At 39.3% G+C, this 18,027-nt stretch overlaps 1 protein-coding gene across 2 annotated transcripts in view; it reads left to right on the top strand.

Annotated features, from left to right (window-relative positions):
* The window catches only part of LOC118302754 (CUB and sushi domain-containing protein 1-like), a 269,330-nt gene that overhangs the window by 128,998 nt on the left and 122,305 nt on the right, over window positions 1–18,027 (top strand). For both annotated transcript variants that reach the window (XM_047331593.1, XM_047331592.1), the window contains exons 10-12: window positions 711–832; window positions 14,096–14,199; window positions 14,331–14,443. In XM_047331593.1, the coding sequence (XP_047187549.1) occupies window positions 711–832; window positions 14,096–14,199; window positions 14,331–14,443 (339 nt within the window). The remainder of the gene's footprint in view (window positions 1–710; window positions 833–14,095; window positions 14,200–14,330; window positions 14,444–18,027) is intronic.

The following is an 18,027-nucleotide window of genomic DNA, read 5'->3' as shown; positions in this document are numbered from 1 at the left end:
CGACTTGATAGATTGTATTCAATGTCAGCATCCATTGGCCTTTTTACACTGTTACACGTTCAAAACAATCCAACCTTAATTTATTCATCTTCCAAAAGATTTCCCCCACATTATGGACGTTCGAGGTGTTCCTTGGCAAACGCCTGGCACGCAGGGCCTTTATATGAGGAGTTTTATAGCCTGCTAGTAGAGAAATGCTGTTTTATCTAGAATTGACTGATGTGAATGGCCACATTACTGCAGCATTATTACTGCAATCGAAAGTTACATGAACAACAAACATTGGTGGTTCTGTTTGGAGTGCAACGTTGAACCTCTATAAAGATTAATGAAGTTAAAGAAACAGAGAGTTTATCAAAATTGAGACTTTTGAAACTTTCAGTCGATTTGAAGTAGGTGGCATGATGGATTAAGTAATACGTTTGACCTCAGAAGCAGTTGGTGTTTGTGGGCAAAACCCGGTATTTTGAAAGGAGTAAAATAAGCAAACTGCCCAAACTCACTGTCCACGGACTCCAATTTTCGATTTGGTTGTACTGAACCCAGTATTCTAAGATAAATTGCCTTTTTCTCTGTCAATACCTCACCTCTTTTCTCTTCAAAAGGTAAGAAGCCATTTGCAGTCTGCGGATATAATTTTGATTACTACATAAATTATTTTTAAAACTCTTGTCGTCGCTCTCTCTCTCTTTTGCTGTCCTCCTCTGCAGCTCGTACCTGTGGCAGTAACCTACGGGGGCCTAGAGGGATCATAACCTCTCCTAACTACCCTGTTCAGTATGAGAACAATGCACACTGTGTGTGGGTCATCACTGCAATGGACTCTGGACAGGTGAGCTCATTTTTACTCTTTTATTCCCCTGTTCATTCCACCAGGGTTTCAATAAAAATTAAAAAAATTGTCTAATATGGTGATCATCACATGCTATTGCAGGAGTTTTGATGTGATTCACCTTTTGTCTTAATCTACAAAGCATTGTTCTACCAATTGTGTTACCCAGATGAATATTGAGTTGTTCTTTATTTGAAATATTGACCGGCCGGTTTCATTCATAAACACTGTCCAATACTGCTAGCATAGTGTTTAAAATATCGGCCTTAGAATTGACTGTCATTGTCATTTGAAATCGCTGCGATGTAAACGCTGTGATGAAAACATTACGGAATGAATTTTTCGTCGGAGAGGGATTATTGTATTTCACTCAACAGCTGTTGAAGTCATAGAGCAGACATAAAAGATGGATAAGCATTACTCATTTAAAGAGATCGTTGAAAAATCCTAATGCATTCACAGCCTTCTTGTTGTAAACAGTTTTAAAAATGCTGCCGAGAGAAAGACAGGGATGGCAAAATAGAGAGCATGACTTGCAGTAAAAAGTTGTAGACAAGACTAGAAACTATGACACATCATATTCTCTCATGTGGTCCAGTGTTGAGGAAGTTGTTCTGTTGTTTTAGACTTCTTTTTTTTCTCTCTAGCATTTTGATTGGATTCTGTTTCAATTGCTGAGCTCATGGGAACCACAACTCCCCAAACCTGTGAAGGAAACTGTTCATATACCTGTGGTGTCTCTGTCTACATTCTCGTTTGTGTTATTATCGTCCCCTTATGTCTCTTCATATACACCAAACATTTAAGAATGTCCCCATTTTTTCCCCCAGTTTCTTGAAATCTAAGCAGTTCAAGACCAGTGAACAACCTTAAATGGTACAAAGATTAGAAGTAAACTGACTGAGTAAAGGAAACTAAAATGAAATTGACTGACAGCAGAATAATGAACTTGATGGAAGACCAGCACGTTCTCCAGACCCCATTGAGCTGGACTGGAATGAACTGAATACTGAAATTTGATTTCCATTGTGGGAAGAACAACATGAGTGTGTACTGCTGCTGAGCGAGTCATACATTTAGTTAAAAAAATAATAATAATTACCTTTTTTTAATCACCAATTGTTCTATTTGTTCAAGGCTTTCAAAAACACTGAGACATTGAATTAGGTAAATTCATGCTGAAGAACTTCTAAAACTTTTGACAGACAGTGTGTCCTGCACTGTCTCCACTTTGAATCCCCTTTCCCCACTGCCGCTCTCTTTGTCTTCACTCCGTCCATTTTCTCTCCTCCTCACCCCCCGCTGGCTTCTCAGTTTCTCCTAACATCTCAGTTCTTTATTCTCTGCTCCCCTCTTCTCGCCTCTCTGCTCATCTACTCTGCCCTGCACTGCTCTCTTCCCGTCTACTTTGTCCTTCTGTCATCTTCTTTTCTTCCTTTCACTGTGATTTGTCTAAAATGTTAAGTGTGGAAATGGTGAGAGTATAAAGAGAGAGAGAGGGGAGAGCAGAAATAGACTCCGAGAGCTTTTGAAAACAGTGAAAAGAGAGAGGGAAGCGGAGAAGAGAAAAATGTGGCTGAATGCTGAGCTTTCCACTATACGCCTAAAAAGCAGGCACCAGGATGAGCATTAGGTGCTGAATGTCCAAGCAGGTACTTGACATGTGGCATTGAAGTTTTTCTCTAAAGATGGATGGAAATGGAGTCTACTCGCCTCTGAGTCTCTGAGGGAGCAGAATGAAGAACTACAGAGATATGATTGAGGAGAGAGAAGAATTTTCAATTTTCTATCAATCGGGTTTGCACTTTGGAGAAACCAACATACGGCAGTCATGATCAGCGATCTGGATCTCAACGCATTTCTTTGAAGGGACATCAGCTTCGCAGCTATTGCGTGAGAAATGTATTCCATTTTATTAGTTATTTTAGTTGGTGTCAGGTGGCAGATGGACAGCAATACTTGGGTTGTGTGTTTATTGTGCTGCTTGGGGTTTAAAATAGAAAACAGTACAAAGGAGTATAATAGATTCTTGGCTGGCGACAGACAGAATGAATTTGATCAGTTCAGTGGCCTGTGTGCCCGTGTGTGTGTGTGTGTGCGCGTGTGTTTGTGTTAGAAATGCTTCAGGTTTGAGAGCACTTTAAGAATGTGCTATAATGACAGATTATCAGCTGCTACAGCTGCTGGCATTTGCAGAATGTCACTTTCTACATACGCAGAGGGAGAGACAAGGACAGAGACAAGCAAGAGGATAGAGACACTTATGAACTGGAGTAGAATAGAATAAAACTAATAACGTGTTGGAAGAATATGTCAATGCTTCCTCCCTACTCATATTTTGAGCACACAGTTTTTTCTATTTTTGAAAATGTATTTGAGATCATACATATTCAATAATCCTCCTCATTCTACCACTTACAGTAACGGAGTGATCCAGCCTTCCACGATGCCAAACCTTTGCATGTTCTCTTTCTTTAGCCCCTCACTCATTTCCGGTATGAGAAAAATGCCTACAAAATATCAGGATATTGTAGGTGTAGTTGAAATGTTGTCAGTGATAATGTGCTTTAAACCAGGTGGCACTTTGTAGGATTGCAAATGTAATGAGTATTGGGTGGGCTGTGTGCTCCTCGAGTACAAAACCTGCACTCAACATGATGCTGTTTTTATTGAACAACAAGAACACTGACCTGGGACAAGGTATTTATTACCGTTGGAACTAAGGTGATAGTTGTTAAATGTGTTACGGTTCATCGGGAGAACTATATCATGTTTATGTAGGTTTAGTACAATCAAGTAGATTGCATATTGATGTTTATTAAATTTTGCCTTTCCAATTGACTGCTTTGAATTAATAGATAAAGCATGACTTCTCTGCTAAACAGTGATCATCTGTCTGTCTGACTGTTTACTTTCAGATAACAGTTCTATCTTGTATATTTGTTGAAATGATGTTATATTATTGATATGCCTACATTTTCCTCCCAAAACAGTTATGACGAGGTCTATATGATGGCTGCAATCACCACTACATCTTCAAAACTAGCTTTTGCCTGATGATGTATAGACTTGCTTAAAAACATAGAGCTCAGATTAAACTTGGACTTGTTGGCTACATATGTTTAGGAAACTGAACAATAAACCATTTAACTAAATCATAGTGTAGGATGAGATGTTGTAGATGGATTGAACAAATATCTTTGTCGCAAATTAAATCCAGGTAAAGCCTTGAATAGAATAAATAATACAAATACAGACCCGGCATATCATTTCAAAGAAGTTGAACATGAAATGTCTCGGAATATTTCTGAAATATTCATATTACTGTCAGTATCAGCTTAGTTGACTTTGTCTGTTCACATTGCTTAAAGGCCTATGACTTGTGTTTTGTTAACCTCCTCCCCACATTTTCCTTACGTAGAAGACTTGAACATTGATTTTTAATCATAATTTAATTTGTGCATGTGAGGAATGAAAGAGATGATTAATCACCACATGGAACCCCAAGTGTGAGTTGCCCAGAAAAAAGATGGTTATGTGCTTTTTGTCGTCAGTTAGAAAGATTGTGCAGAGCGACTTAGAGAGAGAGCGAGATATTTAAACAGAGAAAATGAGCGTGAATTAAGATAAATAGTAATCTTTTTGTAGACCTTTCTTTTTTTTCTTTTAACATTCCCCTTGTTCCATCTCAAACTGCTGCTCTGTCCCTCTTTGTTCCCGCTCCTCTTGTTCTTTATTCTTTCTCCACCTCGGTCGGCCGCTGACTGACTATTAATCCAGATGACTTCTTCCATCAATAACATGTTATACAAAATAGAGACGGAGAAGAGCGTTTTCATCAAAGTGTGTGTGCCATTTTGTTCCCTCTTTGTGTAGTTTAAACTGCCAATAAGTAAAGCTGTTTGTGTGTCTGTTGTCATTCTGTTAAGTTCTGAATACAAGCAGCACAATCAATATAGTTTGCACTGGCCTGACAGCCTGTCAGTAAAATGCTGTGATTGTGCTTCTGTTTGTGTGCACGCCTGTTATTGTACACCCATATTTGATTGTGTGTAATGTCATGAATGTTTGTCTGTTTGCCAACTTAATTGCTAACTGCCAGAGGTTGTGGACAATATGTTGTAGAATATTCGGTTAACATCCGGGTTGTGGAGGAAAAACTCTGGTGGCCAGTGGAGTAAAGGACTTAACAGTTTGTGTGTCTATGTGTGTATGTGTGTGTCAGTCATTCGATTCATCAGTATCAAGCAGATAATTATTTTGCTCAAGTCTGAACCATGCCTGACTGCTCACACACATACACCCTGAAACCCATCGTCACACAGACCCATTAGGCCTATAATCATTGCTGTCTTTTTCCTGATGAATACATATTAGCGTGTGTGTGTCCGTGTCTGTGTGGGGGGATGTTTGGTCATTTTCATGCATGGATCATCATCATCGTTTCAGTGCTGGCAGGACACATTCTGTGACACTTGATCAGATTCTGTTAAATTTTACTTGATACCGAAATTGAGGCCAATAAAGGCCTCAGCCAGAATATGTTAATCTGCAGTCTGATTCTGCAGCATCGCATCGCTTTGCAACATTAGTCCATTATTGCTCAAGCTGTTACGTAACGAAACATAATGCCCAATGTCCAGTGGATAATCAGAAATAAGGTACATTCGACAACCTTTTAGTTTTTTCAGCTTAAAACTACAATATGCATGTTCTTGAAATCAAGGTCGCACTAACTTTAGATCTTAAAGCAAATCATACCAGCTCTCCCTGCTCAGTTGTGCTCCTCCTTCCTCAGCAAATACAGGATTACCGGTGTTCATGTACTGATTAACAGCCATGAGCTTCCACCCCTGACTCCGGCCTTCTCTGATTGGTAATATGGGAGAGACTCGCTCAAAAATAAGGAGAATATAGATTGGAATGTCTCTTTAGACTCTCCAATGAACCTGACCCCATTCTGCATGTCTTTGGACTGTGGGAGGAAGCCGGAGTACACACATACGCATACACGGGAGATGCAAACTCCACACAGAAAAGTCCTGGTTGGTTTGAACAGGGACTTGAACCCAGAACCCTCTTGTGTGAGGCGAAGGTGCTAACCACTACGCCACCGTGCAGCCTCACTAAAAGCGAGTGCATCAGCTATTAATTTGTCACTGGAGAAGACAACTTTGTGCACAACTGCAGTAGATTAAGTTGAACCGGGATGTAGGTCATAATTTGGGGTCATAGATTGGGTCATAAGTTGACTTTTCACCAGGGAGTTTATTTACAGCCTGTGATTATCTGTTGTTGTTGAGTTGAAAGGATGGAATCAATCCCCCAAGATACGATAATTAATCCATTAATAAACATTAGTTTTCTTGTAGGACCAACTTTTCACCTTAATGTGTCCTTTGAACTTTAGTGTTACTTATAGGGCTACAGTAACTATATTTACTCATATAATATTTGATATGCTCTGGTGCTGGTAGGAATTCATTATAGCTACAGTGAGGCAATGTGTAATTTCTGAATCACAACAACAGCCCAGTGTGTTTGTTGATCACATAGACTGAACAATATGCATGAGTAAAATGCAGTGAAAATAACCATCAGTGTCCATGGTAATGGGCAGACATTCGCCAATTGCTGCCTAATTAGCACATTATCCCACTTCAAGGCTTTATGCTATTCTAGCTTTTGACTATAATTTGGCTGTCTGACCATAATTTACTGTATTCGCTCTGTCTTTGTCTCTCATTCCTGAGCCTAATATGTCTCCATCCAAAGGAGGTTGCCCATGGTGATGCATGAATGTCCCAATGTCACACTTATTAGTTTTCTACACTGCCCTTTTCTGATGGAAATACTTGAATTGAATTTACTTCAAAGCTGTACTGTTCAATATTCTGCAATGAAGCATTTGCCAGAATGAAACTTCTGAAGCCACGGTACGCTGTTGTCCAATTTTTTTTTTTATTGTATCACTGAACAGCTTATAATGTAGTTTCCCCATAGCTGTCATACAGCTGTTCCTCAAGCAGTAGTATGCAGTTTATTTTCCAACAGGTCGACAGCACTCGAAGGTGCTGTAACACCTCAACTACTGGAGTTATTTTACCAGACAGCACCGGTTTATTGTCTAACACTTAAGGCAAAGGTCACCTCGGGGCAGGATTGTAACACATAAACCTGGCACATGTGAGCACTTTCAGGGCACAGCCGATGGGCTAGCATCCTTGGCAGTCTATTTTTAAATTGAGTGTTTTTTTTATTTATCCCTCGTGAAAAATCACTTGTCAGAGCTAATAACAACATTGAGAAACAATAACTGAGCTCAAAATAACATTGACACATAAACCCAAAATGCAGTAATCACCACAAACGCTGTACCGTGTATTGTGCCATAAAACCGTTTTATGATAGCGCAGATGTAATGACCTTGTTACACCCGTCACCTGTGAAGAAATTAGCATCTTGTGGTTTGGGCGTGAAGGAATGCAACAGTTCTTCTATCTTTTATCTTTATCACCATGTGTTCCCTGTTTCCACTGAGCGGAGGTCAAGTGGCTGTGTCAACATCTTGATTGGCTGCATGGCTACTAGTCATGGTTGTCCGTCAGTATGGTCAGATTTCTACACGGTGCATCACATCCTTTATTTCACTCTTTTGTTTTCTCCATCTACTTTTGTCTGAAGCAGAAGACGTTCATCAGGTCTTTCAGATGCTTCAACTGAGTTGAAAGACTTACTTTGAGATGATGAATCATAGTGGGCTTTTTGACTATTTACTTGCTACTGCTTTCTCTTAACACTTAGTGAGTAAGATTGTTGAATTAATTCTCTGATGTGCAAGTGTCCACTTGCATCTGCATCCATATAATAATGTGTGCAATATCATAACTGATCCCAGAAAAGTGGAAGCTGAGTCAAGGGCAGCTTGACAAGCTCACCCGTAAGTAGCGAGCTAAAGCTAGTCACACTTCAAAGATCCCAGGATTATGTAGAATGCGTCTGCAAAAATGTCCAAAAAAAAAATGCTGTGTCCCACTCTGCTTGACAAGCCCCGGCCTCTGTTAACGTGACATGGTTACACCCACGTCCGTGAGAGTGACAGAAATGATAGATGCAACCGCTGGTTGTCACCCTATAGCTTCAAGAGACAACGGCCCACTGTGGCCACTAGAGGCCAGTAAAAAGCCAGTGTCAGACGCTCAACTGGACAGAAAGTTGTTTTGAGATGAAAGGAGAGATATCTCTTCCACTTCAATATTGTTTTAAATAATGTCAGTTTTAGCCGTATGTGGCTAAGCGCTGCTTGTCTTGTCTCTGACTCTGGCCTAGTGGACTACATGAGGCCGTGACCTTGGACCTGCTGCCGTTACCTCTTGGTGTTTTTTTAGCATGTTGCGGAGGCTCGTCACTGCTGATCTAAATGAATTGTCAGGATGAGTGTACTCGGTATGCACACTGCTACTGCATTTGTCCCTCATTGCCCTGCTGCATGGTGTGTATCCATTGTAAAATCCACTGTAGCTGCGAGATGCAGTGCACTGTAAAGATGATTTATAACGCTCTCTTGAGCTGCAATGAGCAGCACAAGTGCTTCTGAAATTCTGATTAGATTGTCAGTGAAAATGCTCCTGGGAAATGAAGTCTTGAATAAAAGAAGTGTGTTGATAAGAGAAGCTGTGTTAATATGATTATGTTAATCAATTGAGTAATTTGATAAATTGGTGATCGCAGGCAGTTTGTTTCCTGTAACTGATTACTTTATGAAATTAACATTCCCAGGCATGAAAGGTGTACTTAGGGCCCTGTCCTCAAACATGGTTTCAGGTTTTTCTGTACTTGTTTGTTTGGCTGAAAGTCCAAAAGTAATCAATTGGAAAACAGTCCCAAACTGGCATCGTGGCAGCTCACCAACGACTCAACCTAGCTGCAAAATGTCAGCAAGGGAATTCTTGTACACTCTGCTTTCAGGACAGCTGTTCCCTCTCTGCACTATTTCTGACAAGGGGTCACCTCAGTACATGTTTTAAACTTTATCTTGACAGTTTTTATTTCAGCCAGGGTAGTAGACAATGCATTAAAGCGCCACAATACTAAAGTAAAAATAGACCTTGCATAAGTCCCATTGGGCCTACAGCAGTAGAACATTTGTCAGCCCTCCCTCTGCCTCTGTTAAGACCCTGTAGACTACTGAAATTGAGGTATTAGGTGTGGTCATCAGTGTGACGTTATCAATGTAGCCTGGAATAGACAAAACTAATGAAACTGTTTCCCACCCGTTTTAAAATCAAGATAACAGAAAACATTATTTCTTGTCAATCTTAGTCCATTCAAGTTCAATGGTGTGAACTATACTGATATATTATTTCTATATACCTACATAAAACATTTTTACTAAGTTGTATGAATTACATTACCTCTCATGTCAGTCAGAGATTTACTTGCATTACTCCTGTGCAAACACACATTAACTATACAGCATCACTGCCAGCTTCCGATTCAAGTATAAATTTTGTAAATATGTTATTTTGTTGTAAAGTCGTGTGCAAAAGAGGAATTCTGCCATGTCTTTCAAAAGTTCTACTGAGTAAATGCCTTAACTCTATTAAAGAAAACATTTGTTTTGCCGTAATTGCTACATTTGCAGTGGGTCAGCTGAGAGGTCGATCAAATCTAGAGTGAAAATACTGACTGTTTGGTGTTAGGTTATAAATCACAGCGGTGTCGGGAAAATAGCAGTTGGTAGTGATAAGGATGACGGGGAGACTGCCCCCAAGATTGAAATGAAACGTATACCCACGTGTGCTACCCTTGGCAGGGGTCACCTCAGCTTATTCTGTACTTGTAATGGCTGACTGAACGTAATTCATTAGATGTGTGCAGGGTTGACGTTTTAACAGGGCCCGAATCAAATCTTATTTTTTTAGGGGGACCTAGGGCTGCACAACAGCATAGTAAGTATGCTCTCCGACCAGATTACCCACGTCATAACCATATAGAGAAGCATCGGACCTGCTGTGATTAATGATAGTGATTTAAGGATCAATGAAATGTAATGATATGCTATTGTGCTAGACTTTGATTGATTTGACACATTGATAGATAGATACAGTAGATAGATAGATACATACATATTTCTATTTTTGTGATCATTTCTCGCCATGGTTGCTGATCAGCGGTGACTCAGCTCAATGAGAGAGTTCAGGATCTATTCCCAATTACAGCTGTTTGTTCCCTTGCACTATTCTGACATTAGGTCACGACATCAAGGGCAAGATCAACAGTACAGCTTTTCAGTTTCAAGATATTTTTTTTTTGTGAGGTAATGGAAGGGGCATCTCTGCTCATGCAACCCTTTATTGTTCCGCTGCAGACAAACTGGATATATTCTAGTGCTCGTAACATTCATAAGGCTCTTGTTGACTGACAATAACAACCCAAATATGTATCAGATCGTTTCTTTAAATGGCACAAACGCATCTGCTGAGGATTTAGGATCAGAGCAAGAGAAAGATTATTATCAGTTCCTCCTTGGCTGTGGCCGTGCCCTGAGGACACCCTAATATTCATGGCACTACAACTTTACTGTCTAACTGACTGAAGACATTTCACTGTAGGTTTGGATTGCTCAGTGCTCCTAACAATGTTTAAATGGCCTATTGCGCCGCTCTCAGCTGCTCTGCTGCTTACTAATGACCTCAAAGTGATAACGCTTCACTTATCCCTTTGAAGAGCATCCACAGAGCATCCACCCTGAAACAGAAACACGTTTTTAAAATCTTTTTTCTGTTTTGAACATTAGACTACACCAAGCTGTACACATCAACTTGAATTCTTGTTTTCTGCCAACGCTGCCAGATTCAATTGAAAATCTGTAAAGGCCTAAATTACCCTTCTTGTCCTTTTTTTTCTTTGTGTCCTTGCTTCTTTTCTTTCTTTGTTTCTTTCTTTGCATCAGAAAATAAAGAAGCTAATCTAATGTAGTTTGGGGTTGCAGGCTGCTCTTAATGTCTTTCTAAATGGGCTCATTTCAATCTATTGAACAGCACTGAGCTTCTTGCTAATGACCTTAGTGTGATAACGCTTCAGTTCCTTCCTTTAAGTCTGCCGCTACTATGCAATCTGCCTCGAGTGTCTAGACACACAGCCAAACTGCACTCGCACATTCAGTGAAACAGGCATGCCTATCGTCCCGCTTCACTTGTTAAGGCAGAAATTCCTGCGCAAACCACCTCCTATAGACACACTCACACACACACACACACACACACACACACACACACACGCACGGATGCACAGAATACTAGTCTTTTTCGGATTCTGTTCTGCTTCATTACATTTCTTTATGAACACAAGCTGCTGCTGCTGCTGTACAGTCGTAACAACAAGCTTCACTTCTCGATCCAAAAACACACAAACAGCCTGCAAAAACATATTGTACAGTGTGTAGAGTACTGAAATTAAAAATTATCTTTCTCAGCGACGATTTTCAGAGTAACTGTTTGTATGCTAAGATAAAGAAAACACTGAATTTGAATGAAATTTAAAATCAATATTTTCTTACACATGGGCATTTCTGTGTGTATGTGGTGGAGGATTTACAAATTTCATTCTGTGTAAATTCAAATTCAATTCCTTAGAGTCTTTGTAGCTGATCACCAATACTGTTGATTGATAAAATATTATTTTCTTTAAAAAAGAAGCAGTTAAAAAAACATCTGAACATTTAAACAGTGATGATGATGTGTCTTTAAAAAAAATCCTCAGGAGCCATTGTGTTCTAGTGAACCTTCAGACAGAGGGGGAAAGATAATACAAAAACACATCAGCAAAAGATGCCCAATGGTTTATTAATGCTCACTGTGATATGTCGGTAGCCAGGAGAGGATACCTCACTGTGGTGTTTTACATCCTTTTCCCATTATTTTTTGCCATTTCAGATAAACTAAACATTGCCAGAGGCAGCAACATTGAGTTTATAATAAGATAGTAAAATTATTTTTACAAGTATCAGTCTCATATTTACTGAGCGGCATCTAGAATTTAAGTTTCTGATGTCAAAAATAAACCTGTTCATTTTTTCTCATAATTATGAACCTATTTGCTTAACAGTTCCCTCTGTTGTAGAGATTGTGTGAAATAAATCATGTATAAATACACATTTACAGTTGAACATGCCAGTTCTTTCCACATCCTTCTACACAATTTGAGCATATGATAACCATTTATATTTTGACAAAACACGGCCACAGGTTTAGTAATATATATTACTGATTCTTGAATGTTGAAACCATCTTTGCACTCCTTGTCACCTGCAGTAAGGGTTTTCTTAACTGTACATACTAGTGAGATTCGCCACATGACTGATTCTCATCCACATAATCTCATAGTCATGATTCTTCACAGTCCTGTTACACACCACAAACTGATTGAGATCAGCTCTTTTTACCCACAGGTTTCCTAAATGCAGCAGATATCAAACATCATTCATTGTGTCAGGGTTATGATCTATTGCTTATAGGAAAAAAAGAACAAGCAGCAAATAACAGAATATAAGTATAACAGCATTCAAGTGCACACTGTAGATTAGTATTCCAGCGATGTATGCGCGCAGCTACAGGCATGAACGTGACTTTAAGAAAGGCTTTTAACAACAGAACGGTGTGTTTGCATGGGGCAGTGTTTTGCACGGCTCCTGATTTGTGTGTGACTGTGAATACAAAGATTAAGCTGCCAAATATAAGCAAAGAGAATTTCGGTTGTTGAGTTTTGTTCTTTCTCTCAGCTTCCTTTCATTAAAGATGGATTATTTTGTAATAGCAATATGTCAATGTCAAATGAATTGTCATACCTTTGGAATAGCAGCTGTGAAATAAGATGATGGTCACGGCCAAGGACACCAGTCCGTCTCTCTGTCTCTCATGCTGTTGCTGTTATGAGTATTTGTGCTTTATATGATAGGATGCTCCCTCCCATGTATTGCCCCCTGCTTATCAGAGGTAATGACCACAACCTCCCTTTTCTTGCAATTGTTATTTTTCTTTCATTGAAACATTTTCCTGGGAACTATGATTGAGATTTAGTGAAAATACAAATGTTTGCAAAACAATAAAAATAAAGAAAGACTCACAATCTGTATTGTTTCGTTAGCCGAACTCCTTTGGAGTAGACCAGAGAATAATGTCAACACGTTAATCATCTTTTATTGAAAGTACTTTTTCATGTGTTTTCTGGTTTGCCTCCCCTCTGTCTAAAGGACAAGAACCAGTTGCAAGGTGTGATTAAATGTGATTAGGTTTGATTAAGCTCAGCTCTAGATTCTCTGGTAAAACATATTTAGCACAGCTTGATACTGAGCAAGTCTTTAAAAATGGCATTTAAGATTACCAATAGCCCCACGCATCTATTGAGACCAGTTTTGCCTTTTGTATGGACTAATACATTTTCACCGTTGTTCTTTTTTAACACAGTATATGTCTTTGTTGTGCCTATTTTAACACTTTCTAATGATTTCCCAGTTGGTGTTTGATACATTTCAGATTGTTGCACATATGGATCACGCCCAGTATTCCAGGGTCTAATGAGGCTGTCAGTTTCATGAGTTTCCAACATTTAGTGTTGTCTTTTCTAAGACTTAATGAGAATATATACACTTACAGCCTATACAATGTGCGACCAATTTTGGAAGTGGAACAATGCTGCCCAGAGAGAATGTAAGTGCAGCAACTCCGTTGCCTTCATGAGGATGAGCCCTGCACTGCAAGGGAATGTGAAACTTTGGGCATGTTTTAAATGAGATAATAGAGGCTCTTAAATGAGTTTCTTCTGTTCTGTAATTAAGTCTGACTTCGTGGCATGAAGTCAGACTTAATCACGAGAGTCATGAGGTCATGAGTTTGGCAGAATCTTTCAGTCGTTTCAAGCAGGATGGTTGTTGTTTTTTTCTTTGCAGAATGCTGCTTTATAATGAATGTTCTTAATTGATTGCTATTAACATCATATTGAAATTACATTGCTCAAGAGGCTCATCTTTGTGAAACAGAACTCCAATTTCAATGCTGGGCTTTTAAATATCCCCGGTGATATAACCATTATAGTTTCTATTACGAGAAATTGTCAGGGTGGAAAGGCATGATATTATCCCTGCAGGAACTGATAATGAGCCAGCGGTCTTTCTTTTTGCTTTTGTCTATATCCTCATCTTTATACTTTGTTTATAACTGTCTGTATGTTTACTGTTACTCTTTTTTTTCTTTCCTTTTCTAGGTGATAAAGCTGTCATTTGAAGAGTTTGACCTGGAAAGAGGGTATGACACACTGACTGTGGGAGATGGAGGAAAGATAGGAGACACTCGGAGGGTACTCTATGTGTAAGCACTACTTATGTTCTTGTAATATAGAGAAAGTCTAAGTCTTCCTAGTTAAAGTAGGCAGTGATAAACCATTAGTGTTTCTAAACAGTGTGTGTTAATGTGTATGTATTTTTTGTGTGTGTTTGTAGACTCACCGGCTCCAGTGTTCCTGACCTCATCGTCAGCTTGTCCAATCAGATGTGGCTACATCTGCAGTCTGACGATACAATTGGCTCAGCGGGGTTCAAGGCAGTCTATGAAGGTATGGCTTCCTGTACAACAAACACAATAACTTTGAATACAACTTTTCTGTCACCCTTTTCTTTTCTCTGTCTCAGAAACACACACACACACATACACACACAGATATACTGTATACGCTCACCTAATTGAGTGTGAAAGTCATGGCGTTGCTGACGTGGTTATTCAATAGCGAACACAACAGTTGTTGTCTGTCCTTGTGAATACGTGTTTGTGTGTGTGTGTGTGTGTGTGTGTGTGTGTGTGTGTGTGTGTGTGTGTGTGTGTGTGTGTGTGTGTGTGTGTGCGTGCGACTGTGCATTACGAGAAGGTAATAAATGAATTATGAGTCAATCAGTTGATCGTTTTGCTTGGTTATTTCTTATATTCTGCCAAAGCTGACACTGATAGAGAGATAAAGATGGTGACAGTCACAGTGAATGAAGGTGAGAGGGAGAGATATAGTTGCTCCTCCACGTACTTCTTCTTCTGAACAATCCATTTATTACACTTATTTATTTGATCACATACAACATCTTACCACATGCCGATGCAGCTCTTTAAATCGAATAGAACTGGTACCGAATTTAATGGAATTCACTGGAGACATTGGTTGAGACAGGTAGAAAGCGAAAGGTAATAAAAGTAGAGACAGAGGAAGAGGGACAACAAGAAATTGAGTTTTACAGAAGGAGACAAAATGACAAATTGAGTGAGAAGAAATGGACTGTTTCAGGGAGACTGGGGGAGTGCGTGAACGAGGGAGAAAGAGAGAGGTTGTGCTCTTGACTTTGCTTACCTGTGTCTGATTCAGTGATGTCGCCGGCAGTGTCGTCTAGGGCTAGTTACTCCTCAAGAGTACACGCCTGCACATGTGACTGCGATGTGAGACATTTGATTTTACTTTAAAAGGCTTCTTTGGCTCAACATAATGCTGAAGTGGTTCTGACTTTGTTTTGAGGTCTAACATCATTTTTTCCGTGTTTAACATTTGCCCTAACAGCAGTAAGGGCACGTCTCCTCTTCACACCTTCGCTGGCTGGCCCACCGCAGTTATGTGATATCATAAATTTAAAGGCAATGGCAAAATTAAAAAAACGACAATGCTTAATAACCTCTAGATGATCTTGTAGTGTATTTTTCTTTACAGCCGCCTGTGGTGTGTTTTGTGTTTGCGTCCCTGCATATATATACTGGATGTAATGCTGTCACATAGTATAATACCATTATGTTACACAATGTTTTGATCACTGATAGCTCTGAAGTTTCAGTGAAAGGATACTGCCAGGTTTTCAGGCTGATGGCAACTGGCTGTGAAAAGTATAATGATGAATAATGAAGTATTTATATTCTAAATTCATTAAAAGACTGAAAATCAGAATTAAATAACTTCAACATACCTTTGTGGTTCCTGAAGTATGAATTAAATGGTGTTACTTTTTTCGTCAGCTGGGTATCATCCTTGCATTGCAATTACAAATGTTGTAGAAATCAACTTAAATGTGTAAACAATTAGCATACATTAATGTTTAACCAACCAGCTGTTAAATACACCAAAAACGAATAGTTTTCTAAAATATTTGAAAGTATATGAACTGAATACCCATGTGATTGGAATGCACATATATCTAAAACTTTTTGAGAATTGTTGAATACATGATATTCCTTATTTTACTTATGAATGCATTGATTATCTCCCTTTTTTTCTAATCTAAAATATAAATATTATATTATATAATATGTAACTGTTGGAAAGGAATAACAACAGAACCATTTAACATTATACTGAATCTGAAGTAAAACTCTCAGGAAGAAAAGAAACTAATTAATGACAGAAAAAAAGAAAGTGACTGAACAAATTAAAAAAAATAAAATAATGAGTGAGAGAGGCGGTTACCATAATGACAGACTTACCAGGGGCTCAAGATCGCTGATATCCATCCTGACACTTGTCAGCTAGCTGTGGGCCACGCACACACGCACACACACACACACACACACACACACACACACACACACACACACACACACACACACTCGCGGCTGCCATTAACTCATTGAGCATTGTGGATGTACCTACATCCTAATAGATAGTAAAAGTGTGGAATACTTTCTCTCTCTCTCTCTCTCTCTCGCTCTCTTTCTCTCTTTCTCACACACACACACACACACAGACACACACACACTGCACAGCTCACCTTGAAATGTATTTGCCCAAAGCGAATCCAGGAGCATGGGGGAGCATGTGTTACAAGATGACAGACGTCTGGTGGAATGTCAAATTTTAGGAGTGGAACTAGGGAAGAGGAGTGGATAAAAACATACTCCCATTAAAGGATGGAGAGGATTTAGAAAAAAGATGAATGATTGCAGGCCAGTTTGGCAGAACTGCTAATGTGACGCTCATGCCAATGAAGCACTGTATGTTCATATTATTTGTAACGTCTACTATATAGATCAGGTTTTGGAGATATACACACACACATATATATATGTATATATATATATACATATATATATATATATATATATATATATATATATATATATATATATATATATATATATATATATATATATGTATATAATGCAGTCCATGAAACAAAGGGAAAACACTTTGTCTCTGTATTTGTTTCTGATAAAGAAGCAAAGAAACAATGGACTGACAGCTGACAGTGGGCGAGAGGCGGGCTACACCCTGGACAGGTTGCCAGCCTATCGCAAGGCCAGAGACAACATATGTTTCTGAAAATGTCTGTATGAGAAGCAGTATACTGTCACAACCACCACCTCCCGATTTACCTAACAAGAGTATTCAGGGATTGGTGTGTGTGTGTGTGTGTGTGTGTGTGTGTGTGTGTGTGTGTGTGTGTGTGTGTGTGTGTGTGTGTGTGTGTGTGTGTGTGTGTGTGTGTGTGTGTGCGTGCGTGTACGTGCGTGTGCGTGCGTGTGTGTGTGTGTTTGCATCTACCTGCATGCCTCCACTTATTGTTTTGCCTTTCACAATTAAAGCTGAATTACACTACAATTACCCTGATGACAATTAGGTGTGAGGGGAAACAATTAAATTAATTTCTCAAAGGATGTATTTCATGTCGTAACGAAGCAGTGTAGAATAACAGACACGGGCCATGTTCGCAGTTTTGCAGCTCTGGACAGACATTTTACCGTTGCTTGTAGTTTTCCTTTTAAGACTTGACAGTTCTTACCATTTGTCAACCGGTTGACAGCCTAATGAGAACTCCTGCCAGCTCTCTATCAAAGAAAGTAGCTATTACATAAATTTTAACTATGGCTCCTCACTTCTCCCATTGGCTCATCCTGGGCACAGTGAACAGTCCAGTGAGACCGAAGCCTTTTCTGTTCCGACAGTAAGGTCTGTTTTGGTGGTTGCTGACTTATTCAAAGATAAAGTGGTTTCTCATTAATCCTAGCAGTAATCATACTTGTCTCTATATGGGGTATGTTTTTGAATGGGTACGTTTTGTAGCGTAGTGACTAATGTGCCAAATTGTCGACCCTTAGAGCCAGCAATGAAGTGTATGTGAGAATGAACACGTGTACCACATACAGGAGGTTCAGTGGCCCAGAGACAATCTAAAAATC

Source organism: Scophthalmus maximus, chromosome 4 (assembly GCF_022379125.1).
Source record: "Scophthalmus maximus strain ysfricsl-2021 chromosome 4, ASM2237912v1, whole genome shotgun sequence".
Classification (NCBI taxonomy): Eukaryota; Metazoa; Chordata; class Actinopteri; order Pleuronectiformes; family Scophthalmidae; genus Scophthalmus; species Scophthalmus maximus.
This window is presented reverse-complemented; position numbering and strand designations above follow the sequence as displayed.